Source organism: Carettochelys insculpta, chromosome 16 (assembly GCF_033958435.1).
Source record: "Carettochelys insculpta isolate YL-2023 chromosome 16, ASM3395843v1, whole genome shotgun sequence".
NCBI lineage: Eukaryota > Metazoa > Chordata > Testudines > Carettochelyidae > Carettochelys > Carettochelys insculpta.
In genome coordinates, this window is record NC_134152.1 from 30,154,988 (window position 1) to 30,182,790 (window position 27,803).

The 27,803-nt window shown below is 52.4% G+C and overlaps 1 protein-coding gene across 2 annotated transcripts; it reads left to right on the plus strand.

The window, feature by feature from the left end:
• Positions 1–632: 632 nt before the first annotated feature.
• On the plus strand, positions 633–27,608 carry AP5Z1 (adaptor related protein complex 5 subunit zeta 1). 2 transcript variants are annotated; one of them, XR_012647704.1, is made up of 18 exons: positions 633–787; positions 6,787–6,924; positions 7,778–7,964; positions 10,900–11,044; positions 12,268–12,380; positions 12,943–13,108; positions 14,217–14,357; positions 15,030–15,067; positions 15,148–15,310; positions 15,757–15,935; positions 17,221–17,363; positions 20,259–20,408; positions 20,744–20,855; positions 21,359–21,456; positions 22,200–22,332; positions 22,489–22,703; positions 24,811–25,256; positions 27,482–27,608. XR_012647704.1 is itself a non-coding variant. In XM_075010477.1 (17 exons), exons 1-17 carry the CDS (start codon positions 747–749, stop codon positions 25,079–25,081), a joined length of 2,433 nt encoding a protein of 810 aa, XP_074866578.1. In that variant the 5' UTR covers positions 633–746; the 3' UTR covers positions 25,082–25,267. The 2 variants fall into 2 exon arrangements, 1 of the variants encoding a protein (XP_074866578.1); XM_075010477.1 differs by lacking the exon at positions 27,482–27,608 and having other exon boundaries at positions 24,811–25,267.
• The last annotated feature ends 195 nt before the right edge of the window (positions 27,609–27,803 follow it).

Below are 27,803 nucleotides of genomic sequence, written 5' to 3' on the forward strand. Positions count from 1 at the left end.
TATTGCTGTGAGGGGGCTCACTTGGTAACAGTGCAGCCTCAAAGGTCAATTCTCTTCCAGCACCAGCCTCTCCTCTGTCACTGCTTACATCCTACTCCCCAGCAACCTAACCTGGCCATGCCAGTGCCCCTGCCTGCAGCTAATGGCTCTGCTAAGCCCTGCCAGGGAGGGAGGGGCTGAATTTCAGTGGTGCAGTAGGTGCTACAGCTTCCCCCTCTGCAGGGCAACTTGGGTGTCGTCAGTGCCTGGTTGCCCAGGCCTGGTTCAGCAGGGGAGGGGGACTGCTGGGCCTGATCCGAGTCAGGGCCCCTTTCCATTTTCAGTGTTAGGCTCTCCCAGGCTCCACGTGCACCCTAGGCCCTGGCAAGTCCCTAACAGTGGTGCAGGCGTGGGGGGAGGGGGTTTGTAGATCACTTTTGAACTACGAGGCCATCTCCTTCCACCACCACCCTACTAATTAGGGGATTATTTCTCTTTCCTTTCCCGCCCTCGGCGCGGCGGAAGGACAATATTACAATGGTGCAAGGCCGATGGAGCGCCAGGGCGCAGAGCGCGGGTAAACGGCGCAGCGGCTCCTGCTCCCGGAACGTTCCTCAACGGCAGCCGAGTGCCGCGGGAGCCGCATGGGGGACGGACGCGCCGTGCCGGAAGTGGCCTGGGGGAGCGGAGACAGCGTTGCGCCTCCTCTCCCGACCCTGGAGGCCCGTTGAGCCCATCGACCAGCCGCGGGCTGCCGCGGTGGCGGGATGTTCACGTCGGGGGCGGAGAGCTTCCTGCGGCAGGCCAGGTGCGATGCGGCGGGGGGGAGCCGGCTCAGCCGGAGAGGTGACCCCGCGGCGGGGGGGAAGGGCTGGACAGCCGGGCGCCTGGGTTCCCTGTCTCGCGTGTTCTGCGCGGGGAAAGGGGCAGCCGGGCGCCTGGGTTCCGGGCGCTGTGTTAGAGGGGTCGTTTGGGCCTGGAGAGGTGCCCGGTTCTGCTCAGGACGTTGATCGTTGGGGAGGGCCGGAGGGGGTCGTGCCTCGGCTGGTGACTTGAGCAGTGTGGTCCCCGAGTGTTCCCAGCGCCTTGTGCTCCCGCAACGAGGCCTCTTCCAACCCTCACTCCTCCAGAGTCCCTGTGGGGTTTGGTATTTTTCATGCGTAGACGTGTTTATATTGTTAAACAATTGTGAGTCGCCTCAAATATTTTGAAAAAAGGGGGGGGGGTAAAAACAAACAAAGAAATACGGACCCAGTGGAAAGGGAGGTGGTGCTCTTTGACGGATTGCTCATGTGCATATCACCACGCGTGTGTGCACGATTGCTGGAGAGCTTTTACCTTGTGGCGTCCGACGGGTTGCCCGTGGAGTCCCCTGGAGCAGTGCTGCTATGGTTGTGCATATAAAACACCGCCAACTCCCCCCATCCCCCAAGACCCTAGTCCTTCTCACCATCCCTGGTGGTTGTCAGAACAGTTCCAGTCTCTTGTTTTGCAAGGATCTTGGTACTATGTAGTTTTGAGTTGCAGGAGTATAGCTGTAAATAGTTCAGTTGTAATAGTTGTGGCTACGAGAGTTCTCCCTCACAATCTGGTTCCCTTCATCAGGACATGCCGTGCTCACGAGGTTTTAAAGCAGGAGTGGGCAACCTTTTTGCATTGGGGACCACGTAAAAAATTGCCATGTTCCGAGGGCCAAACAAAAAAATAGGCCCAACCCGCCCCCATCCCCAGGCTTAACCCTCTCAGCCCCAAACCTGACCCCAGGTAATCACTCTCAGCCCCTGGGAGAGGAAGAGCCCATAGGAGGCACTGGGGGCGTCCACCTTCCTCCTTGGGGCCTGGGCAAGGCCCGTTCAAACAGTTGCAGGGTTCTAAGCCCAACTTTTGAGGATGTACCAGAGCCCGTTCCAGATACTTCTTCCCACTTTGGGAATTGCCTGTGATGCTTCCACTGTGTTTGGTTGCAGATTACATCAGACTGCTGGGTTGTAAGCATGGCGGGAGTAGAATATCCTATCAATTCTGTTGCCTCCTACCTATTTGCTCAACTTCCTCCTCCCTCTCTTGGGACCTCTATCACAAGCAGCTCCTCGTGCATGAGCTGCAATTGTGCCTAACTTTGGAGGTGATAGAGGAGGTCCCTTAGTGAGTAGGAGCAGGATATTCTCCTGTGGATACTTTTTAATACAGCAGACCCCTGATTTAGACTATTTAGACTTGTACGATTCTTGGAATAACATGAGTCAAAATCAACAAGCCCTTCTGTACCCCTGTCACCTGAGGCACTCACCCTGCAGCCTGGTTCCCAGGTCCCTGCAGCTAGGTCCCTGCAGCTAGCACTGCTGCGCCGGTCAGTCTCCTGGCTCTTGGGAGTGGTGGGCAGCTGGGAGCCAGGCACAGCAGCACCCATCAGTTTCCCAGCTCCCAGCCTCTCACAGAAGCCGGGAAACTGACCAGCACTGCTATGCTAGCTCCCGGCTGCCTGCCACTCATGGGATCAGAAAGCCAAACGCAGCCAGGACCGGAAGACCTGAAGGTGGCAGGGCCTCTTGCCTGACCCAGTCCTGACTTACACGAAAATTGACTCATGTATGGTTGCCCAGGAATTCAGCCTATGTGTAAGTCCAGGGTCTACTGGACCCAGAGTGAAAGGAGGTCTCAGACCCACATTGGACCTGAGAAACCTCAGTGCATTTGTCAAGAAAACACATACAACAGCTACTGAAGGAACTCCATGCTGCTACTCGGGACCTCATTAACTCAGACACACCATCTGAGCCGCAGCCTGGATTATTCTATTTACTTCCCAAAATCCACAAACCTGGAAACCCTGGACGCCCTATCATTTCAGGTATTGGCACCCTTACCACCGGACTATCCAGTTATGTGGACTCCCTCCTCAAACCCTATGCCACCAACGCTCCCAGCTATATCCGAGATACCACCGACTTCCTGAGGAAATTACAAAACATTGGAAAAGTTCCTGATAACGCCATCCTTGCCACAATGGATGTAGAGGCTCTGTACACTAATATTCCACATAAAGACGGATTACAAGCAATCAGGAACACCATCCCTGATGCCACCACAGCCAATCTGGTGTCTGACCTCTGTTACTTTGTTCTCACACACAATCATTTCCGTTTTGGAGACAATTTATACCTCCAGATTAGTGGAACTGCTATGGGCACCCGCATGGCCCCACAATATGCTAATATATTTATGGCTGACCTGGAACAACGATTCCTCAGCTCTCGTCCCCTATTACCACTCCTCTACTTAAGATACATTGATGACATCTTTATGATTTGGACCCATGGTACAGAGGCTCTAGAAGAATTCCACAGAGACTTTAACAATCTACACCCCACCATCAACTTATGCCTCGATTACAACATGCAAGAGATACATTTCCTGGACACTACAGTACTAATCAAGGATGGCCTGATCAGTACCACACTGTACCGAAAACCTACTGATCGCTATACTTATCTACACCCTTCTAGTTTCCATCCTGCACATGTGACTAGATCCATTGTTTACAGTCAAGCTCTTAGGTATAATCGCATTTGCTCTGATCCAACTGACAGAGACCAAAAACTACAAGAACTTCACCAAATATTCATAAACCTGAACTACCCACCAGGAGAAGTAAAAATACAAATTAACAGGGCCAGAAGCATACCCAGAAACCAGCTGCTCCAAGATCAGCCCCAAAAAGCCAAGAACAGAACACCACTGGTCATCACCTACAGCCCCCAACTCAGACCACTGCAACGAATTATTAAAGACCTACAACCTATTAAGAACATAAGAACATAAGAATGGCCATACTGGGTCAGACCAAAGGTCCATCCAGCCCAGCATCCCATCTGCCGACGGTGGCCAATCCCAGGTGCCCCAGAGAAGGAGACCAGAAGACAATGATCGAGTGATTTATCTCCTGCCATCCATCTCCTGCCCTTGTTCTGAAGGCTAGGGCACCATACTTTATCCCTGGCTAATAGCCATTTATGGACCTAACCTGCAAAAATTTATCAAGCTCTTTTTTTAAACCCTAATAGAGTCCTGGCCTTCACAGCCTCCTCCGGCAAGGAGTTCCACAGGTTGACTGTGCATTGTGTGAAGAAAAATTTCCTTTTATTAGTTTTGAACCTACTACCCATCAATTTCATTTGGTGTCCCCTAGTTCTTGTATTATGGGAAAAGGTAAATAATTTTTCTATATTCACTTTCTCCACACCATTCTTGATTTTATATACCTCTATCATATCGCCCCTCAATCGCCTCTTTTCCAAACTGAAAAGTCCCAGTCTCTCTAGCCTCTCCCCATATGGGACCCGTTCCAAGCCCCTAATCATCTTAGTCGCCCCTTTTTTTTTCTTAATCACGATGCTACACTCAAGAAGGCCCTGGGTGACAGGCCTGTTCTGTCCTACAGACAACCTCCCAACCTCATGAGGATCCTCACTAACAGCCACAGTCTATACTCCAGGAACACCAGTCCTGGAACCTTTCCCTGCAACAAAGCCCGCTGCCAGCTTTGTCCACATATCTTCTCTGGAAATACCATCACTGGACCTAACCAGGTTACTCACAGAATCACGGGCACTTTCTCATGCTCCTCTGCTAACATCATATATGCCATCATGTGCCAACAATGCCCAGATGCTTTGTATATTGGACAGACTTCTAACTCCCTTAGACAAAGGGTCAGCGGGCACAAAACAGACATTAAAACACTCCAGATCCACAAACCAGTTAGTCAACATTTTAATGGAATGGGCCATTCTGTCAACGACCTCAAGGTATGTGTGTTACTGAAAAGAGATTATCGCTCCTTTGTAGAAAGGGAAACGGACGAATTGACATTTATATTCAAATTCGGAACATTAACACATGGTTTAAATTGGGATGTGAACTTTCTGAGTCACTATAGGGGCTCGTCTGCATACTTAACTCAATCTAATTCTTGATCTTCCCCCCCACCCCTCCACTCTCTGATTTGCTCACCTTGATTATCTTTTTCTGACTTGTCCTTCTTGCTTACTGTTTTTGGTTCTCTGTGTCTTAAATATTGAGTCTGTTCTGGTATGGCTAAGGTCTGAAGAAGTGGGTCTGTCCCACGAAAGCTCACCTAATAAACTATTTTGCTAGTCTTTAAAGTGCTACTTGACTGCTTTTTGTTTTGACTCTTTCACGTGGTATCGCTGACAACAATTGTCCCTTTTCTGGATCTAGGAGACTCGTATGTCACCCTTGACATAAAGGATGCATATTTTCACATTTTGATTATCCCGTCCTACAGGCGGTTCCTGCATTTTGTGGGCAAGGACCAACATTTATCAATTTCAGGTACTTCAGCTTGGCCTCTTGACTACCCTGGGAATCTTTATGGAACGCATGCCAGCCATGGCAAATGCCACATTCAGGTATTCTTGTACTTGGACAATTGGCTCATCAAAGCTAGCTTGTGGCCTCTGGCAGCAGATCATGTGACCATGGCATGAAACACATTTCGGAGGCTGGGCCTTATTCTGAACACTCCCAAATCCACTCGAGTCTCCATTCAAAGGATAGAGTTTATAGGGGACCTGTTGGACTCACAGCTTGCCAGAGTAGCTCTCCCAGAGGCACATTTTCAGGCCCTCTATTTCCCCATCCAAAACCTCAAGCAGTTTCCCACCATGCCAGCCAGAAGTGCCTGGAGCTACTGGGGCATATGGCAGCATGTGCACATGTAGTGGAGGCTGCCTGCCTTCACATCAGAGCCCCTACAAGCCTGGCTGGCGTAAGTCTACAAACCAGGCAATAGCCCATTGGACAGAATACAAGTCCTACCTGCTCAAATTTTCCAGACACTCAACTAATGGTTGCAGCAAGATGTAGTGAATATGGAGGTCCCCTTCTCCACCCTGGGACCCACAAAGTCAGTAGGAGAAATTAAAGCTCCCCCCCCCCCCCCGCCACTTAAATTGCTAGTTTAGTAGCTATAGCTTTGGAAAGGTAGTACAGTAGAACCCCAAGATACGCGCATTCGACTTGTGTGTTAATACAACTTTCAGTAGTGGGGAACCTTACCAGCTGCATGTTGCTTACAGGAGGGAAAACTGACCAGTGCTTCTGTGCTGGTCAGTTTCCTGGCTCCTGACAGGGAGCCTGACTTTTGCAGCACCAGACAAGAGCGGGGAAACTGACCAGCACAGCAGCACTGGTCAGTTTCCCCAATCCTGAAAGCAACATGCAGCTCAGAGCCACTCATAGGAGAGCGCTGGTCAGTTTCCCAGTCCCTGGGAGTGGCAGGAAGCCACCAGAAACTGACCAGTGCATCAGGAGGGGGTCAGTTTCCCAACTGCTGTAAGCCCAGGGGAGCTGGGAGCCAGGCAGCTGCCTGGTTCCTGACTCCTCCCGACTTGCACAAAATTTGAATTACGTGAGGTTGCCCAGGAACGCAACCTTTACGTAACTTGGGGGTTTACTGTAGCTATTTCTTTCCTTTCTTTAAACATGCTTGCCATTTGAAAAGAGGCTTGGAATCGGGCTCCTTGAACTTGGAAAGCTAATAGCACAAAAATAAAGGGGACATGGTTTTAAAGGAACAAACATTTCAGACAGATGAACCCACAGAAATAGGTTTGATACCAGTATTTTGGCTTTGAGGTTAACAGTATTGGAATGTGGACCTCTGTGTAGGAGAAGGTATTGCCTGAGCACTCCCTTTCTCCTGTTTTTGTTTCTTTATGTATTAGACCATGGAATTCTATTGATTTAGGGCTTCCTAATTCCTTTGTTGCTCCTCTTCACTAGGGAGATCCAGGATGAAGAACTGAGGAAATTCAGTTCCCGAGTCACAAACCTTCTCCAGAATCATGACTTGGGAAATGAGACCACCGACTGTTTGCAGAGACTTTTCCTTATAGTTTCAGTCACCAAATACGGACGGAAGTGAGCGAGAGGATAAGTTAAGCCTTGTTAGGGTAGTCACTGTAACGGGGTACTGTCAAGGTTGTGTTTCAGCATTCTGTAGATCAATATTACTACAGATCTGCCCTGCTTCCTTTATGGGTTGCATTTGCATGGACCAACAATAGTTAATAGCTTCTTCGTGTTTCAGCTTATTTACCAATATATCAGTATACCCAGCAACAAGTGCTATGCTCTTTTAACTCTGTTACTATCTATTATTATATAACATATCTCTTTCTGTACCACTGTCGTCAAATTGTAAATCTTACCAAAATTTGATTTGTGTGTGTATTTACATTTTTGTCTTGTGTTTCTGTAGTGGAAAATATTTTCTTAGCATACTCTTCAATGGACTAATCCCAGCAACTGTATTTCTCTTAGAATATCAAATGTTGAAAGTGAAGTTTGTTTCTCCAGTACAAAGCAGGTGCAAAACATTCTGTTCTTAACAGATCAGAAATGAAGACAGGCTGACTGCAAAAAATTCCCTTTGCTGCAAATACTGTGCATGTTGCAGGTGTTGAAATCCAGTTTATTCTCCTTTCACTTGCAAATTAGGGTCCCTGTCCAGCTCCTGTTGAAGTGAATGTGTGGGTGGGGGGATGACAGTGGACGGACACGACCCTCACTTCACTGGGTCAGTCTTTAATAAAGGAGTGAAACATAGAAATGCCCACAATGAAGAGGTTGAGTAATATGAGATTAGTCAGGGCCAACTCCAAAGAAGACACAAAATCAAGACCGTCAAATAGGAATATAAGTAAACATCCTTCTCCTCTGTTTTCTTTAATGATGCCTGAAAATAACCAGTCTTTTTTTTCCCTCCCTGTAGGTTGGATTGCAAACTTGTAGAGCTGTTGCAGACAGTCCTGTGTTTGCCCAAGTGTCCCGAACAGGTTCAGGCCCTGTGTGCTGCCATCTTGAGAGAGATGTCACCCAGCAATTATCTCATCCTGTCCTGCAGTGAAATCCAGGATGTAAAACTCTTGAGTTTGGTGTCTTCTATCCTCTTGGCTCAGGTAGGTGGACTGTGCTGTCAGGAGTCTTGTCTAGTTAATACAGATTTGACTTCAGGCATCAATACCCCTTCATTTAATTCCAGGGGAGTGAAAATTACTTACATGTGTATGAATAAGAAAGTGGTAACCTCATGTATGCTTTGGAATCAAATGGCAAAGTTTGCTGTGTATTCCAGCTTTGAGAATGAGCTATGTAAAATCTAGGTGTGCACGAGGGAACGGGAGCAGTGTGTTCTGTGACCTGGGGAAGTGGCAATGAACCTTTCTGGTGAAAGCTCCTGTAATAGTTTTGTCCACTGCTGCTCATGCCTACAAAAGAAAGGATTGAAAAGTGAATTTATTGTGGCTTCTAATTGCTTTGTGGTGCTGTGGTTTTATGCTCAAATGTAAAAAAGCAAAATATTTAAAAATCCACAAAACATATGGTGTCATAAATGTTCATGGTAGTGGATTGTCCAGCAAGAGGAAAACACTGTAATAGCATCCTTGTTCAGAGAGCTTCCTGCAGGAGCTGAAGTTTGGGCAATAAGCTGAGACTTTTACCAGGAAACACTTTCTTTTCTGTTACTGTTAAGGTGTGTTTTTAAAGGTAAATATTTGTTGAGAACCAATTTCAAACTTTCTACTCTGAAGGACTCAGTTTCCCCAAGCTATGAGAAGAGCCTCTGATGTGCTGGTTTGTAGAAAACATCCTAAGTGTCTCTGAGACAGATGGGGTTAACTTTAGGAAGAGGAAATCGATTGACAACGTGCAGAGGTCTGCTTGGCCTAATTTGAAAGCCTGAGTCAAGCACAGCTGATTGCAGCCTGACCTCAGAGTCTTTAAATTGTTGTCACAATTGAATCCAGCTTTAATCTGCTTCCCCTAAAATATGTGTAAGTGCTGCCATTGCCTTGAAATCCTTGGGGCTTGGCTTGATGGTGTCTCCTCCAGCCCATTATCCATCCCCCACAGTGGTGGAGATGGTTGATAACATCTGTATGCCATGCTCCTGGCCATCACCACCTTGCTGTGTTGTGTGCGCTGCAGTGTGCGAGAGGTGCTACAACTCATTGGCGTGCTCATTCTGCAGCGTGCACAGAATGTGGCGAGGTGGTGGCGGCTGGTGGTAATGTGACAGGCAGCTGCTGTTGTGCCAACCCCACGGACAGGAGGAGATGGTTTGAGATCACCCAGATCCAAGGGGTAGGGAGTGTTATTTTCACTTGTCAGATTTAGGTCATTGCAAGGCTGTAAGTATCTTTATTTGGGAAAGTAATGTATTTATAAAGCACCCCTTCTTCACCAATAAGCATTTTCATAGTTCAAATGACCTTTCATCTTCTTGAATTGGAAACAGTACCAGAAACCAGTTGTTGCTTTATTTTGATGTTGTTGGAGCTTTGATTTGGCCAATTTCATTCTGCTACTGCAACTCATTACAGCAGGTGTCACTAATGAGCAATGTCCACACTGATGGAATAAAAACAGGAAGTATTCAGGAGAGCCCTTACAAAAAAGCCCTCCTCTCTTTCGTTCTTGCCTGTTTGTATCTCCTTTAGACGTGTTTCTTTCTCTAACTACAAGGAAATGAAGTGGATGTGGGGAGTGTCTCGCTTATTTTAATTTCCTGCCTGTCATTTTGCTTCTTGTCAGTTCTGTGTGCTTTGCCTGAGACTTACAGCTTTCCAGGGCTTGTAGCTTTACTGTTGTCTCAAAGAGGCAGCCGCAGGGACTTTCCTCCCTGGCTCCTCTGTCTCTGGCACTTCCATTTTTGGGAGAGTAGACCGGCCGTTGTAATTTTAGACACTGGACATTTCTAACAGGTGGAGGACAGGTTCCTCTAAGCGGCATGTTCGCTCAGACAAGCTGGAAATGTGCCATTGGTTATATTTCATTCAGATTTCTCTGTAGAAAGCAGGCAAGGCTTCTGGAGCTGCACATCATGACAGAATGACATGGTTCCTTCGGTTCCCTTTGTGTCACAGCTTTGTAACCTTTTTCTTTTACCGTAGGCATCCCTACGTCATAAGCCTCCTGTTCAATGCATTTATTAGGTCCATTGGTCTATGTGTATGGTGAGGAGGTGGGAGTGGATGTGTGTGTATATCGGTACATTTGCAGGATGTGTAGCTATGTTGGCCTTGAGTAGGGTTCCCAGGTGTAGCTCACTACCAAATCGATTGCTTTGTCCTGAGTCAGGCATACACGTGATCAGGACGTGTGTGGGGCATGGGGATACCACACGCTGATGCTGATTTTACATCCTTCAGATCAAAAGGATGAGGTGGCCAGTTGGGGAGACTGTCAGGAACTCTGAATACTTGAATGGGTTTTAGTTCCTGTTGGCAGGATGGCTTTGGATGAGAGAGAGAACCATTCAATACCATTATGCTGGCTTCTCAAAAGATATGCTATCTGCCTGTCATCCCAAAGGACCTGTCTTTGTAGGAGACTCATCTCCCCTGACAGTTTAGTCTGATTATGCCTTTTAAACTACAGCGACAACTTCCAGACAGAGGGAGCTTTATTTTCCTTAAAGGTCTAGCTAATTAGGCATCTTGGGAACAGGTTGATTCAATCTGAGTCAAAGCCATAAACTCAAACAGTCATATTGGCAAATTTACCCTGTGGGATTATATGGTGGTGTTAGCTCTATTGTTTGCCTCTCAATCAGCGTTGAATGGATGCAACATTGTAATTTGAGGGTGTTCCCAGGCCCACTTTTGACAAATAAATTCAACTGTAAATTGTGATTGTCCACTAACTCGCTCCATCAAAAGTTTTCTCCATTGGGAACTGACTTCAGCTTGTAGAGCACATCTATGGGCTATGTTAAAGTAACTGCACTGAGCACCAGAGCAGAAATGTATTCATCTAAGGGTTGTAAAGATGAGTCATTAAAAGCTCAGTTGCAAATGGTTATTTTGTTTTCATCTTTGTTTCATTTTTAAGGGAAATAAAAAGGCTGAGGTGTTAGCAGTGGGGCAGCGTGTTCTAAAAGTCCTGGAAGGACGACTGCCTGAGGGTCAGAGCTCAAGGCACATTCTTCCTCTGCTCTCAAAGATCATCAGTCTTTCACCAGCAAGCCTCACTGAAGGTAAACACAACAGGGTTCAGGAGACCCACAGGGTATGAACAGATTGTGAGTGCACCGCATGGTGGTAATAAAAGGCTTTGAAAGCTTAGGCCACGACTGTGGGTTGCGGTACTTTCAAATTGCCATTATAAATGATACCTATACCACGGGGAAAGTAAAACTGATCCATTGAGGATAAGGACCTTACTTGTAGTATGCCCTTGAGTACGCTAAGCACTTCAAAGGACAGAAAGACATTGGCTCTTGAAGGCAGAGAGAACCTTCCTATATATGTGTTGCTCCCATGAGGGGTCTGCATGTGATTGCAATATAAATATATGCCTGGGGGAGCTTGGGTTGGGGAGAAGAAAGGCTTATGTGACTCCTCAGTCTGTGTGCATCTGTTGCGTGAGTACAGAAGAACAGTCAGTTCACCTTTCATTGCCTCTGGGCAGACGTGGGTTTTGAGGTGGCAGAGAATTTGAGAGGTGGGGGTGATGGCATCTGGAGGGGGGAGGTGAGGCCTGGTGAGCAGGGTTTGGAAGAGCCACTCCAGTTAGGAAGGGCTTGATGGGAAAAAAGATGCAGAAATACTCTTCCAAAAAGGACATGGTGCTGTGTGGTGAGACAAGGTTTGGGAATTTGCTCAGAGATTTGTGCTCCTTGGACAGAGACTAGGGGAGGCTGGACTGTAGTATTTGCACTCGCCTGGGCTTCCCCTGCTACATTCAGTGGGGTGGAACTGTGTCGGGGATATACAGTTTCTTGCTACAGGGCTCAGACTGATCACCACTCCCTGAATTAGGGAACAACATCCCCTACAGACAGTTTATTCCATTATTGTCCGGTACGTCTCAGTTTCTAATATTGCCCGTCGGCTAGTTACTGTTAGAGACAGGACATGGAAATAGATGTCTATTACAAATCCCAGGTGCCTGTGTTCCCTTTCTGACTTTGGGCTGAAGAATTGTCCAGAGCATTGATGAGAATAAATGAAGCAAGGGGGAAAGGCCAGGGCCTGGGAATCGTATTCCATTTCACAGTTCTGCGTACGAAAGATGCTGGTCTCTGAGCTCGTGTAAAAGTAGAACAAGGGTGGGGGTGTGAAAATCACCTAGAGGGCTTGACTAGGAAGGAATACCGTTGCTCTGAGAATTCGGGAGCAGTTTTTAGTGACTAGTGTGCTGCAGAAGCCCCTTGCTATGATGAATCTAAAGCTGCTCTATGTTGCTTTCCATCTGTAGATCAGACCAATCTGGTCAATAAAAGGATGGTCGATTGGCTGAGATATGCAAGTGTCCAGCAAGGAGTTGCACAGCCTTCTGGAGGCTTTTTCTCCAGTCCCAGGGCAAGACAGGTGAGAGATGAATTCCAGAGACTCTCACAAAGGACTTGGGCATCGGTCAGGTCACTTCCCCAACCTTAAAGGCTCCTGAGTTCAGGTCGTTTTTAGGAAAGATGATCTAGAAGTGCTGCTGTTCTCAGCCAGCTGGACAGCCGGTGGGTGTAGTGGTCAGGCCCTTGGTGAATCAGAGGTTGGATTTACAACTCTGGCTGATGGGAGTACAGAGACAGAAGACTTGGCCCTGGGAGAGTGGCAGAGAACATCTGGCAGATTTTGGTGATAACACGGGCATGTGTTGGGGGCCGTGTATGTAGGAATTGAAGGTTCTGAAATGTGGCCTCTGAAGGAGATGGGAAATCAAAGGACTTTGAGGGGCTCTCCCAGGGAAAAAGACCTGCACCTTCCCACCCTAGACCCATGGTTGTTATGGAGGGCCCCATCTTCTCCATACACATAGACATACAAACAGCTTCACTGACTCACTTCATGAGGTAGACTCCACTTCCCCCTCTCCTCAACAATCTCTACCTCAGAAAGTCCCAGCACTTCACCCAGTTTATCTTCTACCTCCCAGCCTGGCCCTATCACAGAGGTGGATGGTGCAATTGCCACAGACTTCTTCACCGTGCTCTCAATTGGTCAATATTACACGGAGGACCAATGGCTCAACATGCAGGCGTTTTCCATGCTGCGCAAGTGGCTGTTGTGCTACGGTGACGGAGCAAACAGCCCTCATTCAGGTACTCGCTTGGGGATGGAGTGTGTTCTTAGAAGTTGCGGTTGGGTGGTGGTTTGTATCCCGAGTGGGGTGTGTTTTCTGGTCTAATCCTGAAAGGGCATTTTGTGGCTTCAACATGAAACCGCCTTTTGGCTCCCCGGGTTTGGCACGGTCTCCCGCAGCTGATGCTTGAGTTGGTTCAACGGCAGTTGTGAGTTGGAAATGAGGGGCATTGGCTGGGCTTTGAGGTCCCAGAATTCAGTAGCAGGCGATGCCAAAGCTACGGCTGCTGTGAGGGAAATGTCACAGGGAACCTGCTGAATGACCATGAGCTGGTGTGACAGAAAGAACCCGTTATCTAGGACCTCAGATTGCTGGAAAAATCCCTCAGACTGCAAGAAAAAAATGAAGGGCAGGAGGTGGGGGGGCGGCGGGTGTCAGTATCCTGCGCGGTGCTGTTGTAATGTTTCCCTTGGGATTGGAATCAGATTCTACTTCCCCTCTGAAATCTGCCCCATACAATCCAGATCAGGGAGTAGCTATGTCATCCCGGCTCCGTAACCTGGGGTGCCCATTGCAATAGCTTGTTACTGTAGCCTCTAGCCTGCACCGGTCACAGACAGCCTCCAGTATGCAAGTCACTCCCAGTTCTGTGCACGCTGCAGCCAGCCAGACACACCTTGGTTTGTGCCAGCACGGAACACTGAGAGCCAGGACTGGTTGCTGTAAACAAACTTTATGGGACTACAGGAAACTTGGCCACACCTGTGATAAATGGACATGGGGCTAGCAAATATCATGCCAGACCACAGAGGGTGCCAAACTAGGGAGATTCCAGCTGTTATAACATCATACTGAAGAATCCCATAACTTCACAAGCAGTGTTGGGTTGCAACACACGTTTTACCATGACTATCCTGACCAGCAGGTTGAGTTTTCAGCTGGGCCATTACAAGATACGCTTTGTACAAACATTATTATTATAGTGTGTTCGGTCTGATTACATGGTGTGTTCCATCAGACCTCTCCTACCCCATGGTGAGCTGGATGGCCTGTGGAGCCTCGTTGATAGATGACACTAATGAACATTACCATGCAAAGTGTGTTCTGCAATGATCTCTGCTCTGCAGATGACAAATCAGAGGTAGATGGGTCTGTCATGTCCATGGTCTCTGCCACTTCCACTTCCAGTCGCCTTCTTCCCCCGAAAGAGCGTCTGAGAGAGAAGGCTTTTGAATACTGCCAGCGGCTTATTGAGCAGAGCAATCGACGTGAGTTATGGCTTGAATGTGCTGGACTTTAGTGTCATTCTAAACAATCATCTTGATCGGCCACCTCTAGGAGCTGAGGGCACAGTCTCCTTGCTGGTTTGAGACTAGGGCCAAGAACCTGTTTGAACTGTCTGGTAGGCCGTGGCTCTGGCTTTGAGCCACGAAGTGATTCCCTTGTGCCTGGGGAGGTAGAGGAAAGGGGCCTCCTTAGAGAGATGGGAGGAGGTGCTTGTGAGCTCTCCGACATCACCATCATTTCTGTAGCCAGCCTCAGTGTTCTGCTACCTGCTGTTGATTTGCAGAGAGAAGTTTTAGAAACTGTAGTTACTGAGGCGTGGATTCTCTTAACTGTAACTGTTCAGAGCCACATGAGTTAGGAGGATCCGCGACTCTTCCCCTCAATCCTTCATTCTGGGCTGTCTCCTCTGCGCTCCCATAGAGGGCTGCTGTGTGTTCACTAAGGGCGCCCTGTGTTTTGGGAAGGTCCAGGAGGGCTCAGTTCACCACATTTGTTTTGTAAGCTGACAGGAGAGCTCCCACTGATCCAGTAATAGACTTGGCCGCATGAAATCCATTCTCAGTAGAGTCCGTGCCGGTATCAGCAACCAATGCCCAGTTTAACAGTGCCCTGGTGTGGACCGGCGGACTGAGTTTGATTTATTTATCTGCTAGGGGCCCTGAAAAAAACAGATGGGGACCTGCAAAAAGCTGTAAGTACAAAAGAGTCAGGAGAGAGGGTGGGGGAGGAGGAGTTTGCACAGTTCTCATCTTGCTGTCCTTTCTCGCACAGTGCCTCATTGAGGCTGTCACCATCATGGATATCATCTGCAGACAGGACTCCTCCTACGTGTACCGGACGCTGTCCTGCCTGAAGATCTTGCATGGAAGAGTCAGCGGGGACCTGGCTTATGCAAGGGCACTGCTACCCATTGCTCAGTTCTTTCTGAACCACAGTGAGCTGACAGTGACGTGTTCTCTGCTCTCGGGAGCTGCTCAGACAGGGATTGCTATGGTTTGGGCTGGTGCTGGTGTCTTACTCCCCGCCCTCCCCCCCCCCCCCCAGCCTCCATACGCTTTGGGAGCCTCTGTGGTGCCTGTGCGTTCACTCAGGCCTCCGATGGAGATGTGGGATTGGCTCAGGAGGCACTAAAATACTCTTCCTCTGCATGGCTTCCTACTGCTCTCTCTAGCTGCGACCAAGGGCTTGGTTAATGTGTCTAACACTGCGCTGTCCTGCATGCTTTCTCTGTGCCACTCCTGCAGTGGTGCTTGTCTGGCTTTGCACGTACTGTGAACTGGGCAGCCCAGTGCGGGAGATCCCGGAGCTGCAGTGGGCCCCTCTGAAAGATCTCCCTGGCTGTTGAGCGAGCAGAGCATCTGAGCGTGTCTTCCTTCCCAGGCGAGACAGCTGCGGTGGATTCCGAGGCAGTTTACAAGCACTTGTTCTCCAGGATTCCTGCACAGCTCTTCCACAGCCCAGTGCTGGCCTTTGAGTTTATCCAGTTCTGCAGGGACAACGTGCGGTTTTTCACAGAGAACCTCAACCTCTTCAGGCAGAGCTTCCCCAACCTCTTCAAGGTACGGCGTCAGGGGCTGGTTCAAGCACCGCTCTTCTTGCATGTGTGTCCTTGCAGTGGAAGCCCCTAATGCTCTGGAGGTGTCTGCTAGGTCAGTGGTGTCCAAGCTTCCTGGCGTGCCTCTCTCACCAGTAATGGAACCTGTCCACGCTCCTCTCCTTTGCTGCACACGTGCCTTGGTCAGGGAACTGGAGACAGGAGCGTGGGGATGGAGGAGGAACTGGACCTAGAGACAGTGTTGAATAGGGATGGAGAGGAAATGAGGGCAGAGCTGGGGTAAGGACAGAGCAGGGCTGTGGCTGGGGCCAAGCTAGGAGCAGAGCAGGGGCTGGAGTGGAGCTGTGGCTGGGTGGGTGGTGCTCCCGGCCTGTCTCCCCGAGTGGTGGCAGGCTGGGCCCTGCTGTGTGCCTTCCCCAATGTTCCTCCACACACCAGCTCTTTGGGGCGGTGGCTCTACCCATTCAGCAGACAGGCCGAGGCGTGGAAGGACTCATCAGCCCAGTTGAAAAGCATGCGTGTGGTGGAGGGATAGCTCTGGAGACAGTTATGTGGTTGGTTGGGACATGAAAGGGCTGCAGGTAACATCTCTGATCTGGAGGCATCTGGGTTTGTGATGCAGTAGTTGGGGTGAGCAAGGGAGTAAGGGGCTTGGCTCCCAAACTGTAACTGAAGGAGAGTCGGTGAATTCTGTCCCAGGGGAGCAACTGTTGTGGTGCTGAGGTGTTGAGGGGTGGTGCAGTTCCTGGCTTGTCCACAGCGCCCTTGAATTCCTTCATTGCAGTTTGACCGCACCCAAGGCAGCTGGATGTGGTTGGAATGGGATTAATTCTCCCACTCTTAGGCTTAGAGACATGAGATGGCTAGTTCTGAGATCAGCCCCTTGCAGATGGCCCCTGGGAGGGCCTGTATCCTCCTCGTAGACCCCCTTTGGGGAGGCCGTGATGTCAGTCTGGCCCTGTGCTGGGCAGCCTGCATGGCTTTCAGAGCAAACGCTCCATGCTGGGAAACTCGCTGTCGTGGCTTGTGAGAGACCTGGATCGTCAGCTTCTATATGCATAGCTCTGGCTGTGGGCTCTCAGTGGGACCTGCCCCAGCACTCCTCAGTTCTGTGCCTTTTGTGCCTCCCCGCTTACTCCTTCAACTTCTCCTGTGATGTGCTCTGCCTGGCTTGGGAGACCCCAGCCAGGCTGTGGGGGAGGAGCAGCAGCAGAACAGCAGTCAGAGGAGCAGACCCCCAGCTCCTACAACAGCGGTTTGTAAAAGTCTGTGCGGTTTTCCCCCTTCAGCTCCTGGCATGGAATAGCCCAGTGCTGGTCTCCGAGTTCACGGACCTTCTGCCAGCCCTGCTTGGCGCAGACACAGCCATCGAGATCTTTCACTTCCTGCTGGACCTGCCGTGTTTGGCAGCTGCTCTGGACATCCAGTTGAGGTGACGTCTTCTCATTCTTGGTGACACTAGGCCGTGTCCTGACCCCCCTCTTTAACCAGAACTAGCTGCTTGAAATGGCTCCCTCACATCCAAAGAGAACCCGTGATCGCATCCGTTCCAAGTGGCAGCTGCGTGGCTGGAGTTAGATGGGGCCGGGAAAGCATCTGACCAATAGCATGTGTAGCTCTGATAGAGACAGCCGGGTCTCATGCTTCTGAGCGTGGGCTGGCTGTGGAAGAGTCAGGAAGGAATTCATGTTCCTTCACAGTCGGTAGGTGTCTGCCATAGTGTCCCGACAGCTGGACGGCCACAGAATTTCCCAGTAAGCCCCATGTAGGGGCTCAGGCTTGCAGTAAGCAGAGATCTCTCCCAAGCCCTTAAGTGGCTGGGACCAGCTGGAAGGAGCCCCTCCCTGCTGGCTCCATCACAGAGCTTCCTTATCAGGGGCAGGGGAGCCCTTCCCCACCAGTGTCAGCAGAGGGCACACAGGTAGGACTGAGCCCCAAGCTCCTGCCCTGCTATGAGCCCCCTCCTGACCCACAGGACTAAAAGCTGTATCTCCTCCTGTGCATCAGCCCCCAAACCTGGAACGCCCCTCCACCCAACACCGTCATCCCCAGCCCTAACCCAGATCCAGGATCCCCACTCCTTGCACCCCAACCCTCTATCCTAGCTCTGAGCCTCCCAGCCCAGCCCCACCTTAGAGCCTGCACGCCCAGCTAGAGCCCTCACATTCCTACACCCCAAGCCTCTGCCCCAGCTCTGAGCCCCCTCCAACACTCAGGACCCCTTGGCCCCACCCCCACCACATGCATTTGGTTATGTGCATCAATATGAGGGTGATGTGATGCACATCATCCCCACATTGGTGCACATAAGAAAATTCATTCCACTCCGGGTGGAAATCTTAGAGGGATCACTGGTTTCCATCCTTCTGGAATATGCAGAACTGGCCACCACCAGGAGGAGGATGCCAGAACTCGTGGTCTTGGTTAGCCAGGCTTCGATTTAGGCTTGGAAGGATTCCACTTTTATTGGTCAATGTTGATTTCCCACACAAAGGGATGAAAAATATTTCCATCGGTGATGATCAAAATTTATGGCTTAGGCAAGGTCATAAAAGTGCTGCTTGATTAGAGTTTGATTTAAAGATTTCATATTTTAAAAGGTACAAAGCTTGAACTGTTTGAGTCTCCAGCATGTCATTAAGTGACTATTATCTGACTCCCTTCCCCAGCTGTTTCTTGAAACTGTGAAAATTTGAATGAATGCACATTTTAAAAAGCTTCAAACTTGGATAGTAACAGAGAGGAAGCCGTGCTAGTCTATACACTGTCAAAACAAAAAGCAGTCAAGTAGCACTTTAAAGACTAGCAAAATAGTTTATTAGGTGAGCTTTCGTGGGACAGACCCACTTCTTCAGACCATAGCTAGACCAGAACAGACTCAATATTTAAGGCACAGAGAACCAAAAACAGTAAGCAAGGACGACAAGTCAGAAAAAGATAATCAAGGTGAGCAAATCAGAGAGTGGAGGGGTCGGGGGGGAAGGTCAAGAATTAGATCGAGCCAAGTATATCCATCTCAGTGATTAAAAAATAAGCATTCTGCCAAGCCTGCTGATGCTCCTGTTCTCATTTGAGGCACATGTAAAGTTCATGTTGTCTCCTGGGAGAATCATTCGTAAAGCCCTACAAAATTCATGGCCGTGAAAAACACATCATGAACCATGAAATCTGGTGCCCCCACAACCAGTGAAATTGGTGTTTTGTGTGCTTTTACCCTGTCCTATATAGATTGCAGAGAAAAGACCAATGTTTCCTAAGCTGGGGGTCCTGACCTACAGAGGAGTTGCAGGGGTTTACAAGGTTGTTTCTGGGGGCGGGGGAAAGAGATCATAGTATTGCCACCCTTCCTTCTGCTCTGTCTTCAGAGCTGGGCGGCTGGTGAGCTGCAGCTCTTGGCCAGGCACCCATCTCTGGAGGCAGCAGTGCAGAAGTGAGGGTGGCAATATGATACGAGGCCATCCTTCCTCCTTCACTCCTGCTGGCAGTGGCTCTGTTGTCTCAGCTGAACTGGCCAGCAGCAGCCAGTTTCCAGCTGCCCAGCTCTGAAGGCAGCATCTCCACCAGCAGCGGCACAGAAGTAAGCGTACATACCCTTGCAACCTGCTCCCCCCCCCACACACACAACACCTTTGTGGGTCAGGACCCCCCACAGTTACACCACCATGAAATTTCAGATTTAAATAACTGTAGTAATGAAGTTTACAGGTTTTTATAAATCCTCTAATTGTGAAATTGACCAACATGGAGTATGAATGTGGTAGGGCCCTTGTCACGTGAGCGTGGGAGGACAGTAGAGAATGTGAGCGTGACTGGCTTCTTGCGGCAGGGGAGCTGGGTCTTACTACCCAACAAATGTCCTTGTTCTTTCCCTGGGCATCGTCTCATGGCACGAGCACTTCCTGGGAGACTCAGAACGGCGATCCACATTGGAGCCGTGGTCTGGCAGCGGGGACCTCGGTCGTAGCAGAGCGCTGGGATCACAGGGTGCAGTGAGGTCCTTTTGGACATTACTACATGTTCTGCCAGGCATGCTGGTGAGCCAGCTGAGAGTAGCACTCTGCCTAGCTACTCAGGGATGGTGCAGTGTGCTCAAGTGCCCATCGTTACCCAGCATTCCTCGTACCCGGCTTCCCTGCCTTTTCGCCCTGTTGCTGTCACTGTTTGGAAGGCCAGAGAATCGTGTTACTGTTGGGGACTGTTAGAGTGGAACCTGACACTTTTCAGGGAGGCGGGGGAGTTGATCAGCTGTTGGGGCCCTTTAGCGTGACTTCGCCAGTTCGCTGCTGTGTTCCCATAGCGTGTTTGTGTTGTATGTGCCTCTCAATAGATCTGCCTCCGCTCCCGTCTCTGAACGAGCCACCTGGGATCCTGCTGCAAAGCCAGCCAGCTGCCTGGAGGCCTTCCGCCACCCGCTCTACCGAAGCACTTTTCAGTATCTCCTCCGCACTGAGGCTGCCCCCAGAGACTCCCCTGAGCGGTACGAGGGCAGCAGCCGCCGTCTGCACATGTGCAGAAGAGATTGGGGATGCTGTGACTCTGTGTCTCCTGCCTGCCTCAGGACTGTGGGTTCTGGGGGAGGGAGCAGCCCTGCAGTCAGGGCTGTCAAGAGGGGAGAGCTGGGGCTGCTGCGAAAGGCGTCCTGGCTCCGGCATACAGTAGGAGCCGGAATGTGGTGCATGTATCGCTCTCCTCTTTTGTCCTGCAAGGTGTTCCAAAGCTGGAGGACTTGGTGGGGGAAAGAGCAGGGGTGGGCAGCTGGGATTCTTCAGGGAAGCCTCTTTGATGGTGATGTTGGGGGTCTGTTGCCAACAGATTGGCTCCCCTTCGCCAGCTGTTGGGGTCCATGGCCAGCTGTCCCCGGGTCGTGCAGTGTGCCGACACCGTCCCTGTCTTACTGCAGCTCTACTTTGGTGTGGTGGCAGAGGTAGGGCTCCCTGCACGCTGGGGCATTCGGTTTTCTGTCTCTGATGTTCCCTTTCCATGTGAACAAAAGGGTTCAGCCCCCTCTGGCTCGGCCTGGCTCATGCTGGAAGGGTGCCAGCTTCCCTCTGCAGTGGGCCTTCATGGCAGGGGGTGAAAATACCCAGGCCTGAGTTTCCCAGAGCAGGTGTATGAATGTGGGTTGTGGGGAGGAAGGGCAGGGGGGTTTCTGTAGGGAGTGAACCACTAGGAACAGGCTGCAACAGGGCAAGCTGCCTCTTTGTCTCTTGCAAGGAGACGGAAAAGGGCCGTTCCTGCAGAAGCCTGGCATTGCTTGAAAATCTTGTCTGTCCAAGTGTGGGCAGCAGCAGGACAAGCACCAGGCTCCTGCCCAGCACCTGTGTTGCTCAGATCAGGCTGCTGGGCTCCTCCGTGCATCCACTCTGGGTTTGCCAGGAGTGGCTGGGGGTTGTGGCATTGCTGAAGGACATGCGTCTCCATCTCCAGTTTGCAGATGGCCCACTGATAAGCCAGCTGGTGTTGGTGCTGCTGGAGAGGAGTGAGCAGCTCTACGAGCTCCCAGCGTTTAAGGCTGCTGTGCACAGGTGAGTCTGGGCAGCTCTGAGAAGGGCAGAGGGTGGATAGACTTCCAGGAGAAGGGTTCCATGGCAGACACCCCAGCCCCAGGCTGGTGGCCACTCTCGGCACAGTCCCTGCACGGCCTCTCTCAGTGAGGTGGTGCTCTGCAGTGCCCACTCAGAGAGAAATCAGCAACTTGTGCTCAGCCAAGAAAACCATGTGGGTCATAAGAACTAGGAAGCCAGGCTGTGGGGACTGAGCCCAATGGACAGAGAGCTGCAGGGAGCTCCCACCCATGAGCCTGACCGGAGCCCCTGGGCATTGCCCATCAGGGCTTTGGTGGCATGCACGCCCTGGTCCCAGCACCTCTACATCCACAGTGCTGCACGGAGGCTCCCGTTTGCCATTCACAGCCGTGCACTCTCTGGTAGTCACTGTGCAGGCTCCTGGTGAACAGCCTGCTCTGAGCTCTCCCGGTGCCAGGCAGTTTGTTGAGCCCATGCTTGGGGGATGGGACTGGTGCTCGGAAGAGATTCTGTGTAACACTGAACATGTCCCTTCGTCTGTATTGTCACTAAGCGGGGGTCTGCTAGGTACTGTTCGAGGCCCTGGCTGCTGCTGTCGCTGCAGTACTGAGTCTCACCGTGCCCGCCCTGGCTGCAAGAGGCAGGTGGGACTCCCTGTCTTGTCGAGCACGTTCGGCTCTGGGGCGGCTCGTGCTCTGCCGGTGTCTGCGTTCCTGAGCCATCTTCCACCTTCTTCCTGGCAGAGTGCTGGGCTCCCAGCTGGTGCGTCTGTGCAAACTGCACCCCTCCCTGGTCACGCAACTGTGCAAGGAGCTGCTGGAGTTTTCAGGAACTGTCAGCAACATCCGGAACAAAGAGGAGATCTTCACCTCCGTGGTAAGGAGGAGCCTGCTGGCCTCTGATCCAGAGGATCCTCTACCCGTAGCCCCTTCTTGCCCTCTCTGCCTTCGGCGTGACCTCTCCTCGCCCGTTGCCGCCTCCGAAGAGCCGTTCCCCATGGTGTCGGTGTGCTCTCTGCTTGTCTCGCGGCAGGTTTGGGCTATTGGAGAGTACATGGCTGTGTCCTACGACAAGAGGTGCACTGTGGAGCAGATCAACAAATTCTTCGAAGGCCTGGAGGCCATGCTGTTTGAGATCACCCAGCTGCGGCCCTCGGCCGGCTTCCCCAGGTCCTCGCCACGTGTCATCACCGTTCTCATGACGACGCTGACCAAGCTGGCGTCGCGCAGCCAGGATTTGATCCCCAGGTATGCAACGGCAGCTGGTCAGGGTTAGGTGCGCCGTTTGGCCGGGCTGCCAGGCAGGCGTCTGTTGCAGCTCTTTCTCTTGGCTGTCCGGCCTTAATGAGAAACCCAAAGAGCCTGAGAGCTGGGAGGGCAACAGAAAAGTGTGAGTGGAGGGAGCACAGGTCGCAGCTCAGCCACCGGCTTGCGTGTGTGTCCGGTAGCCGTTAGAGAGGCTACTGCCGCGGTGCCCAGTACGGTTGCCGTTCGGCACCTGTGGCCAATGGGACACCGCAAGGCGGCGAGTCCTGCTGTGCAGCCACATGCAGCTCGCACACGAAGGCTTCCAGCGTGTGGCGGCTCCAGTCACTCCCCCAGCCCCAGCGGCGGCCTTGGCCCCGATGGCACCCCCAGTTTCTCCTCTGCCCCGGTGGCTCCAGTAGGTCTGGTGAGTCACCAGCATTAATTTAGAATGGAGGGCTGGGGGCTGCCTGGCTCTGGGGGAGGGGGAAGGGCATTTGTGGGGGGGGGCTGGGGGGTGTCTGGCTCTGGGGGAGGGGGAAGGGCATTTGTGGGGGGGGGCTGGCTCTGGGGGAGGGGGAAGGGCATTTGTGGGGGGGGGCTGGGGGGTGTCTGGCTCTGGGGGAGGGGGAAGGGCATTTGTGGGGGGGATTGGGGGTGCCTGGCTCTGGGGGAGGGGGAAGGGCATTTGTGTGGGGGGCTGGGGGGTGCCTGGCTCTGGGGGAGGGGGAAGGGCATTTGTGTGGGGGGCTGGGGGGTGCCTGGCTCTGGGGGAGGGAGAAGGGCATTTGTGTGGGGGGCTGGGGGGTGCCTGGCTCTGGGGGAGGGAGAAGGGCATTTGTGTGGGGGGCTGGGGGGTGCCTGGCTCTGGGGGAGGGGGAAGGGCATTTGTGTGGGGGGTTGGGGGGTGCCTGGCTCTGGGGGAGGGGGAAGGGCATTTGTGTGGGGGGCTGAGGGAGACTGGCTCTGGGGGAGGGGGAAGGGCATTTGTTTGGGGGCTGAGAGAGACTGGCTCTGGGGGAGGGGGAGGGGCATTTGTGTGGGGGCTGAGGGAGACTGGCTCTGGGGGAGGGAGAAGGGCATTTGTGTGGGGGGTTGGGGGGTGCCTGGCTCTGGGGGAGGGGGAAGGGCATTTGTGTGGGGGGCTGGGGGTGCCTGGCTCTGGGGGAGGGGGAAGGGCATTTGTGTGGGGGCTGAGGGAGACTGGCTCTGGGGGAGGGGGAGGGGCATTTGTGTGGGGGCTGAGGGAGACTGGCTCTGGGGGAGGGGGAAGGGCATTTGTGTGGGGGCTGAGGGAGACTGGCTCTGGGGGAGGGGGAAGGGCATTTGTGTGGGGGGCTGGGGGGTGCCTGGCTCTGGGGGAGGGGGAGGGGATTTGTGTGGGGGCTGAGGGAGACTGGCTGTGGGGGAGAGCATTTATTTGGGTGTGCGGGGGGGAGACTGGCTCTGCAGGGGGCTGTGATGAATATAGGAGAACGACAACCACAAGTGTGGCAATCTTTCAATTCCCATTGGACACACTGGACCGCTCTACTGTAGTGTGTAATCCCGGCCTCTCCCAGGAGGAGGCACTATAGCCGGGGGGCGGGGGGTAATAAGCGGCCAATGGGCTGGGTGTGTTCACCACAGTTAGCGTCTGGTGGGCCGCCGGATGCTTTATTTACCTGCACACAGAGCAGCTTGCAGCTCCTGTTGGCCACAGTTTATCATTCCTGGCTAATGGGAGCTGCAAGAATCGGTGGCCCGGCCTGGGCCACTTCATGCAGTTCCCATTGGCTGGGAATGGCGAATTGCAGCCAATGGGAGCTCTGAGTGTCTGTGCCTGCAGACACATGGGTAGATAAAGCATCTGGTGGCCTGCCAGGGGCTAACCCTGGAGAATCGTGCCTGGCCCGTGGGCTGCTCAGTGCTCACCCCTGCACTGTAGGGAGTGAGGTAGCACTGTTACCATTGAGGAGGCTCAAAGCCACTCCCATGCAAGCTTTTTATCCAGCAGGTGTAGCGGTGGGAGCAGGGTGCTTTCACCTGTGGACTCTCAGGAGCTTTCTGACTCTAGAGCTGTTCTCTTGAAGCTCCGGCTGCCTCAAGGCTGTCCCCTTCCCTCCTGCAGGATGTCCCTGTTCCTGTCCAAGATGAGAGCGTTTGTTCAGAGCCCCGCCATGGCCTCGGCCTACAGCGAGGAGGACAGCGAGGAGATCCTGACCCGGGCCACGGAGCTGATGAACCTCCTGAAAATGCCCAGCGTGGCTCAGTTTGTGCTGACGCCGCCAGCGGAGGTGGCCAGCCCCCGGTTTCACCGAGACACTAATGTGTCGCTGCCTCTCGCCATGAGGACGGCCAGCCGGCTCTTAGAAAGGGGGGCTGGCTTCGTGCCAGGGTGAGGTGGCGGCTTTGCTGTGTGCTCCCTGCAGGGCTCTGCTGAAGAGCCCTGACTGACTCCAGCCTGTGGTCTGACCAACCTGCTGCTACTGACTCTGCCGGCCGGAGTGCGGGCCGGGAGGAAGGACAAGGCTCTGCTGCAAGCTGCGCCTTCCTGGAAATGGGCAATAAATGGAGGTAAGACCAGAGCAGGTGGTTTGTCGTGGAGCCTGACAGCGTCTTTCCTGTGGGGGCTGTTCTGAGCTCGGCTGCTGCGGCAGCATTTCCACTGACCCCTCTTGGGGGACTCGGGTCCTGGTCTGCCCGGGGAGCCCAGTGACAGCAGCCCCACGAGGCAGGAGCAGCGCGCTCAGTGGGCACCTCAAACAGCCAGCGAGTCTTACAGTGGACGGGCGCTGGCTCATGTATGGGAACTGGGGTTTTCCAAGCAAGCCAAAGGCACAGCCTGTCTGAGGGGCGTCTGCTGGAGGGGCCCAGCTGGCTTCTGTTCGCCACACACAGCAGCAGGCAGCAGCTCAGGCAGGGATGCTTCTGAAAACCCAGAGGGCCCTCTTCAAAGCAAGTCCCTTGAGGGGCTTTGCCCTGTCCCACTTGGCAGCTATTATCCTTTCCTCCTCCTTTGCTCTGACCACACGGGCTGTGTCTACATGTGCTCCTTCCTCGGAAGGGGGTGGTAATGAGCAGCACAGAAGATGCTAATGAGGCGCACATGTAAATTTCCTGTGCCTCATTAGCATATGGGCACATGATTTGGCATCTGGAAGAAGCTCTTCTGCACTCCAGATGAGCGGCCCGCGGGGATCTTCTGGAACCCCCTCTTGCAGGAGATCCCCGTGGGCTGCATGTCTGCACGGCTATTCTGGAGTCCAGAAGAGTTTCTTTCAAGCTCCAAATCGTGTGCCCATATGCTAATGAAGTGCAGGAAATTTACATCTGTGCCTCATTAGCATCTTCTTGGCTGCTCGTTAAATGTGTAGCCGCAGCCAGTGTGGTGGCTCCTGCCGGTCCTACCTCACCAGCTCTGCTCTTCCTCCTGCACGTTCTGCTTGTAGGAGCTCAGAGCAAGAAGCCAAGCACCAGGGCCAGGAACTGGCTTGAGCCTGTGGCAGCTTGTGGAAATGATTTAGCTAGGCTGGGGCCTGCCCCTGCTCCCAGTTGGTTCTGAAGTTAAATCAAACCTGGCAAGGCCTATACCACTGCCACCAGACTGGTGCTTCGGGAGGCTTTAGTGGGCCAATCACAACTCGGTGAGCACAGCTGCGCTGTAACAGGGGCACTGGTCGGTGCGCTGCAGCTGCGCTAGACCCGTATCCGTGTCAGAAGTGTACAGTATTAACAAAAACGAGAAATGCTGCTGCCCCTTTCTGCTGCCGCCAGAGACCATGTGCCCTCCGGGGGCACCTGACTTCGCTCTGTCAGTGGGAGTGTCAAGCAGAGTATGCAGCGCTCGCTGTACGATTAGTGATTGCAGGGTGCCTCCCACCCACCTGTGGAGGCTGGCCAATTCTCTGCGGGGTGAGCAACGGTATTCTCCTGGGTTGAGCAGCAGGGCCTGCAGCGCTGGGGGGAGCATGTGTGTGGCCTTGCTGGGCCTGCTTTGCCATGCTGCAAACTCCAGCTCTGGCTCCCTGGGCTGGGACAAGTGTGGCTGCAGGGGGGAGATACGTGATCCCCAGGTGGCTTTGGGGCAGGGCTTGTGCCAATCTCTGCAGCCCTCAGCTGGCAGGGGCATGGAGTGAGGCTGGCTGTGGGGAAGGAGCTAACCGGGCTTAATGGAGGAAGCTCAAGCTGACGTGCGCGCAGTTCTTTTGACCTTTATTAAGGCAGAACAAGCCACGTGCGGCTTCCTGCCGGCCCTGTGGTTACCTGCTTTGTTCCAGTTAAAGGATAGGCTGCACTCACTGCTGTGCAGGTGGCCTAGCCCAGCTGTTCTGAGCACGCTGCCTCACAGAAGCCAGGCACTAACCACAGTGTTCTCCATCAGCCTGGAGAGCTTGCAAGGTGGGTGCAGGTTCCTTGGCCATGAGGCTGCGCAGATCCCCGTGGCCTGGTGGGTGGCTAGCCCAGCACTTCCCCGTGATCAGCGTGAGGTTTTTCACTGGCGTGCTGGAGAAAGAGGGCAGGTTTTCTCCCTCTGCGCTTGTTACACCCACACAGTTCATCTAAACAGCCTTGGAGAACAAGAAGTCGTCTTTTGGCACCTTATAGACTAACAGATACTTTGGAGCAGAAGCTTACGCATCTGGTGAAGCGGGTCTTTGCCCACGAAAGCTTCTGCTCCAAGCTGTCTTGTTCTCAAAGCTACAGACTATCACGGCTACCTCTGTGAGCCTTGGAGAAGACACTTGCAATCAGACATTTCACCACATGGTGGAGCCCTCTCATGGCTGTGCTTTTGGCAGGACTGAGCTGAGTGATTTGTGCAGGCTCTTGGGAATAAGCAGTTGAAGCTGTGACTGACTTTCCTAGAAGGGAGAATGCCTGGCCTGGAAACACATTCTTCAATGTCAGCAGCGTGTCAGCAGCAAGCTCGTCTGAGCAACAGAGGTATGCAGAAGATGGGCTAGCTCCTGGAGTGGGACAGTGCCTGCGAGGCAGGCAGGCCCATGGGGTAACTGTAGCACTGGTGGCATGGTACAGCAGTGGCTGCACATTTTAAAGCCACCTCTGAGTTGGCATCTACACGCAACTTCATCCAGGGCTGCTCTTCTTTAGTCACATGTT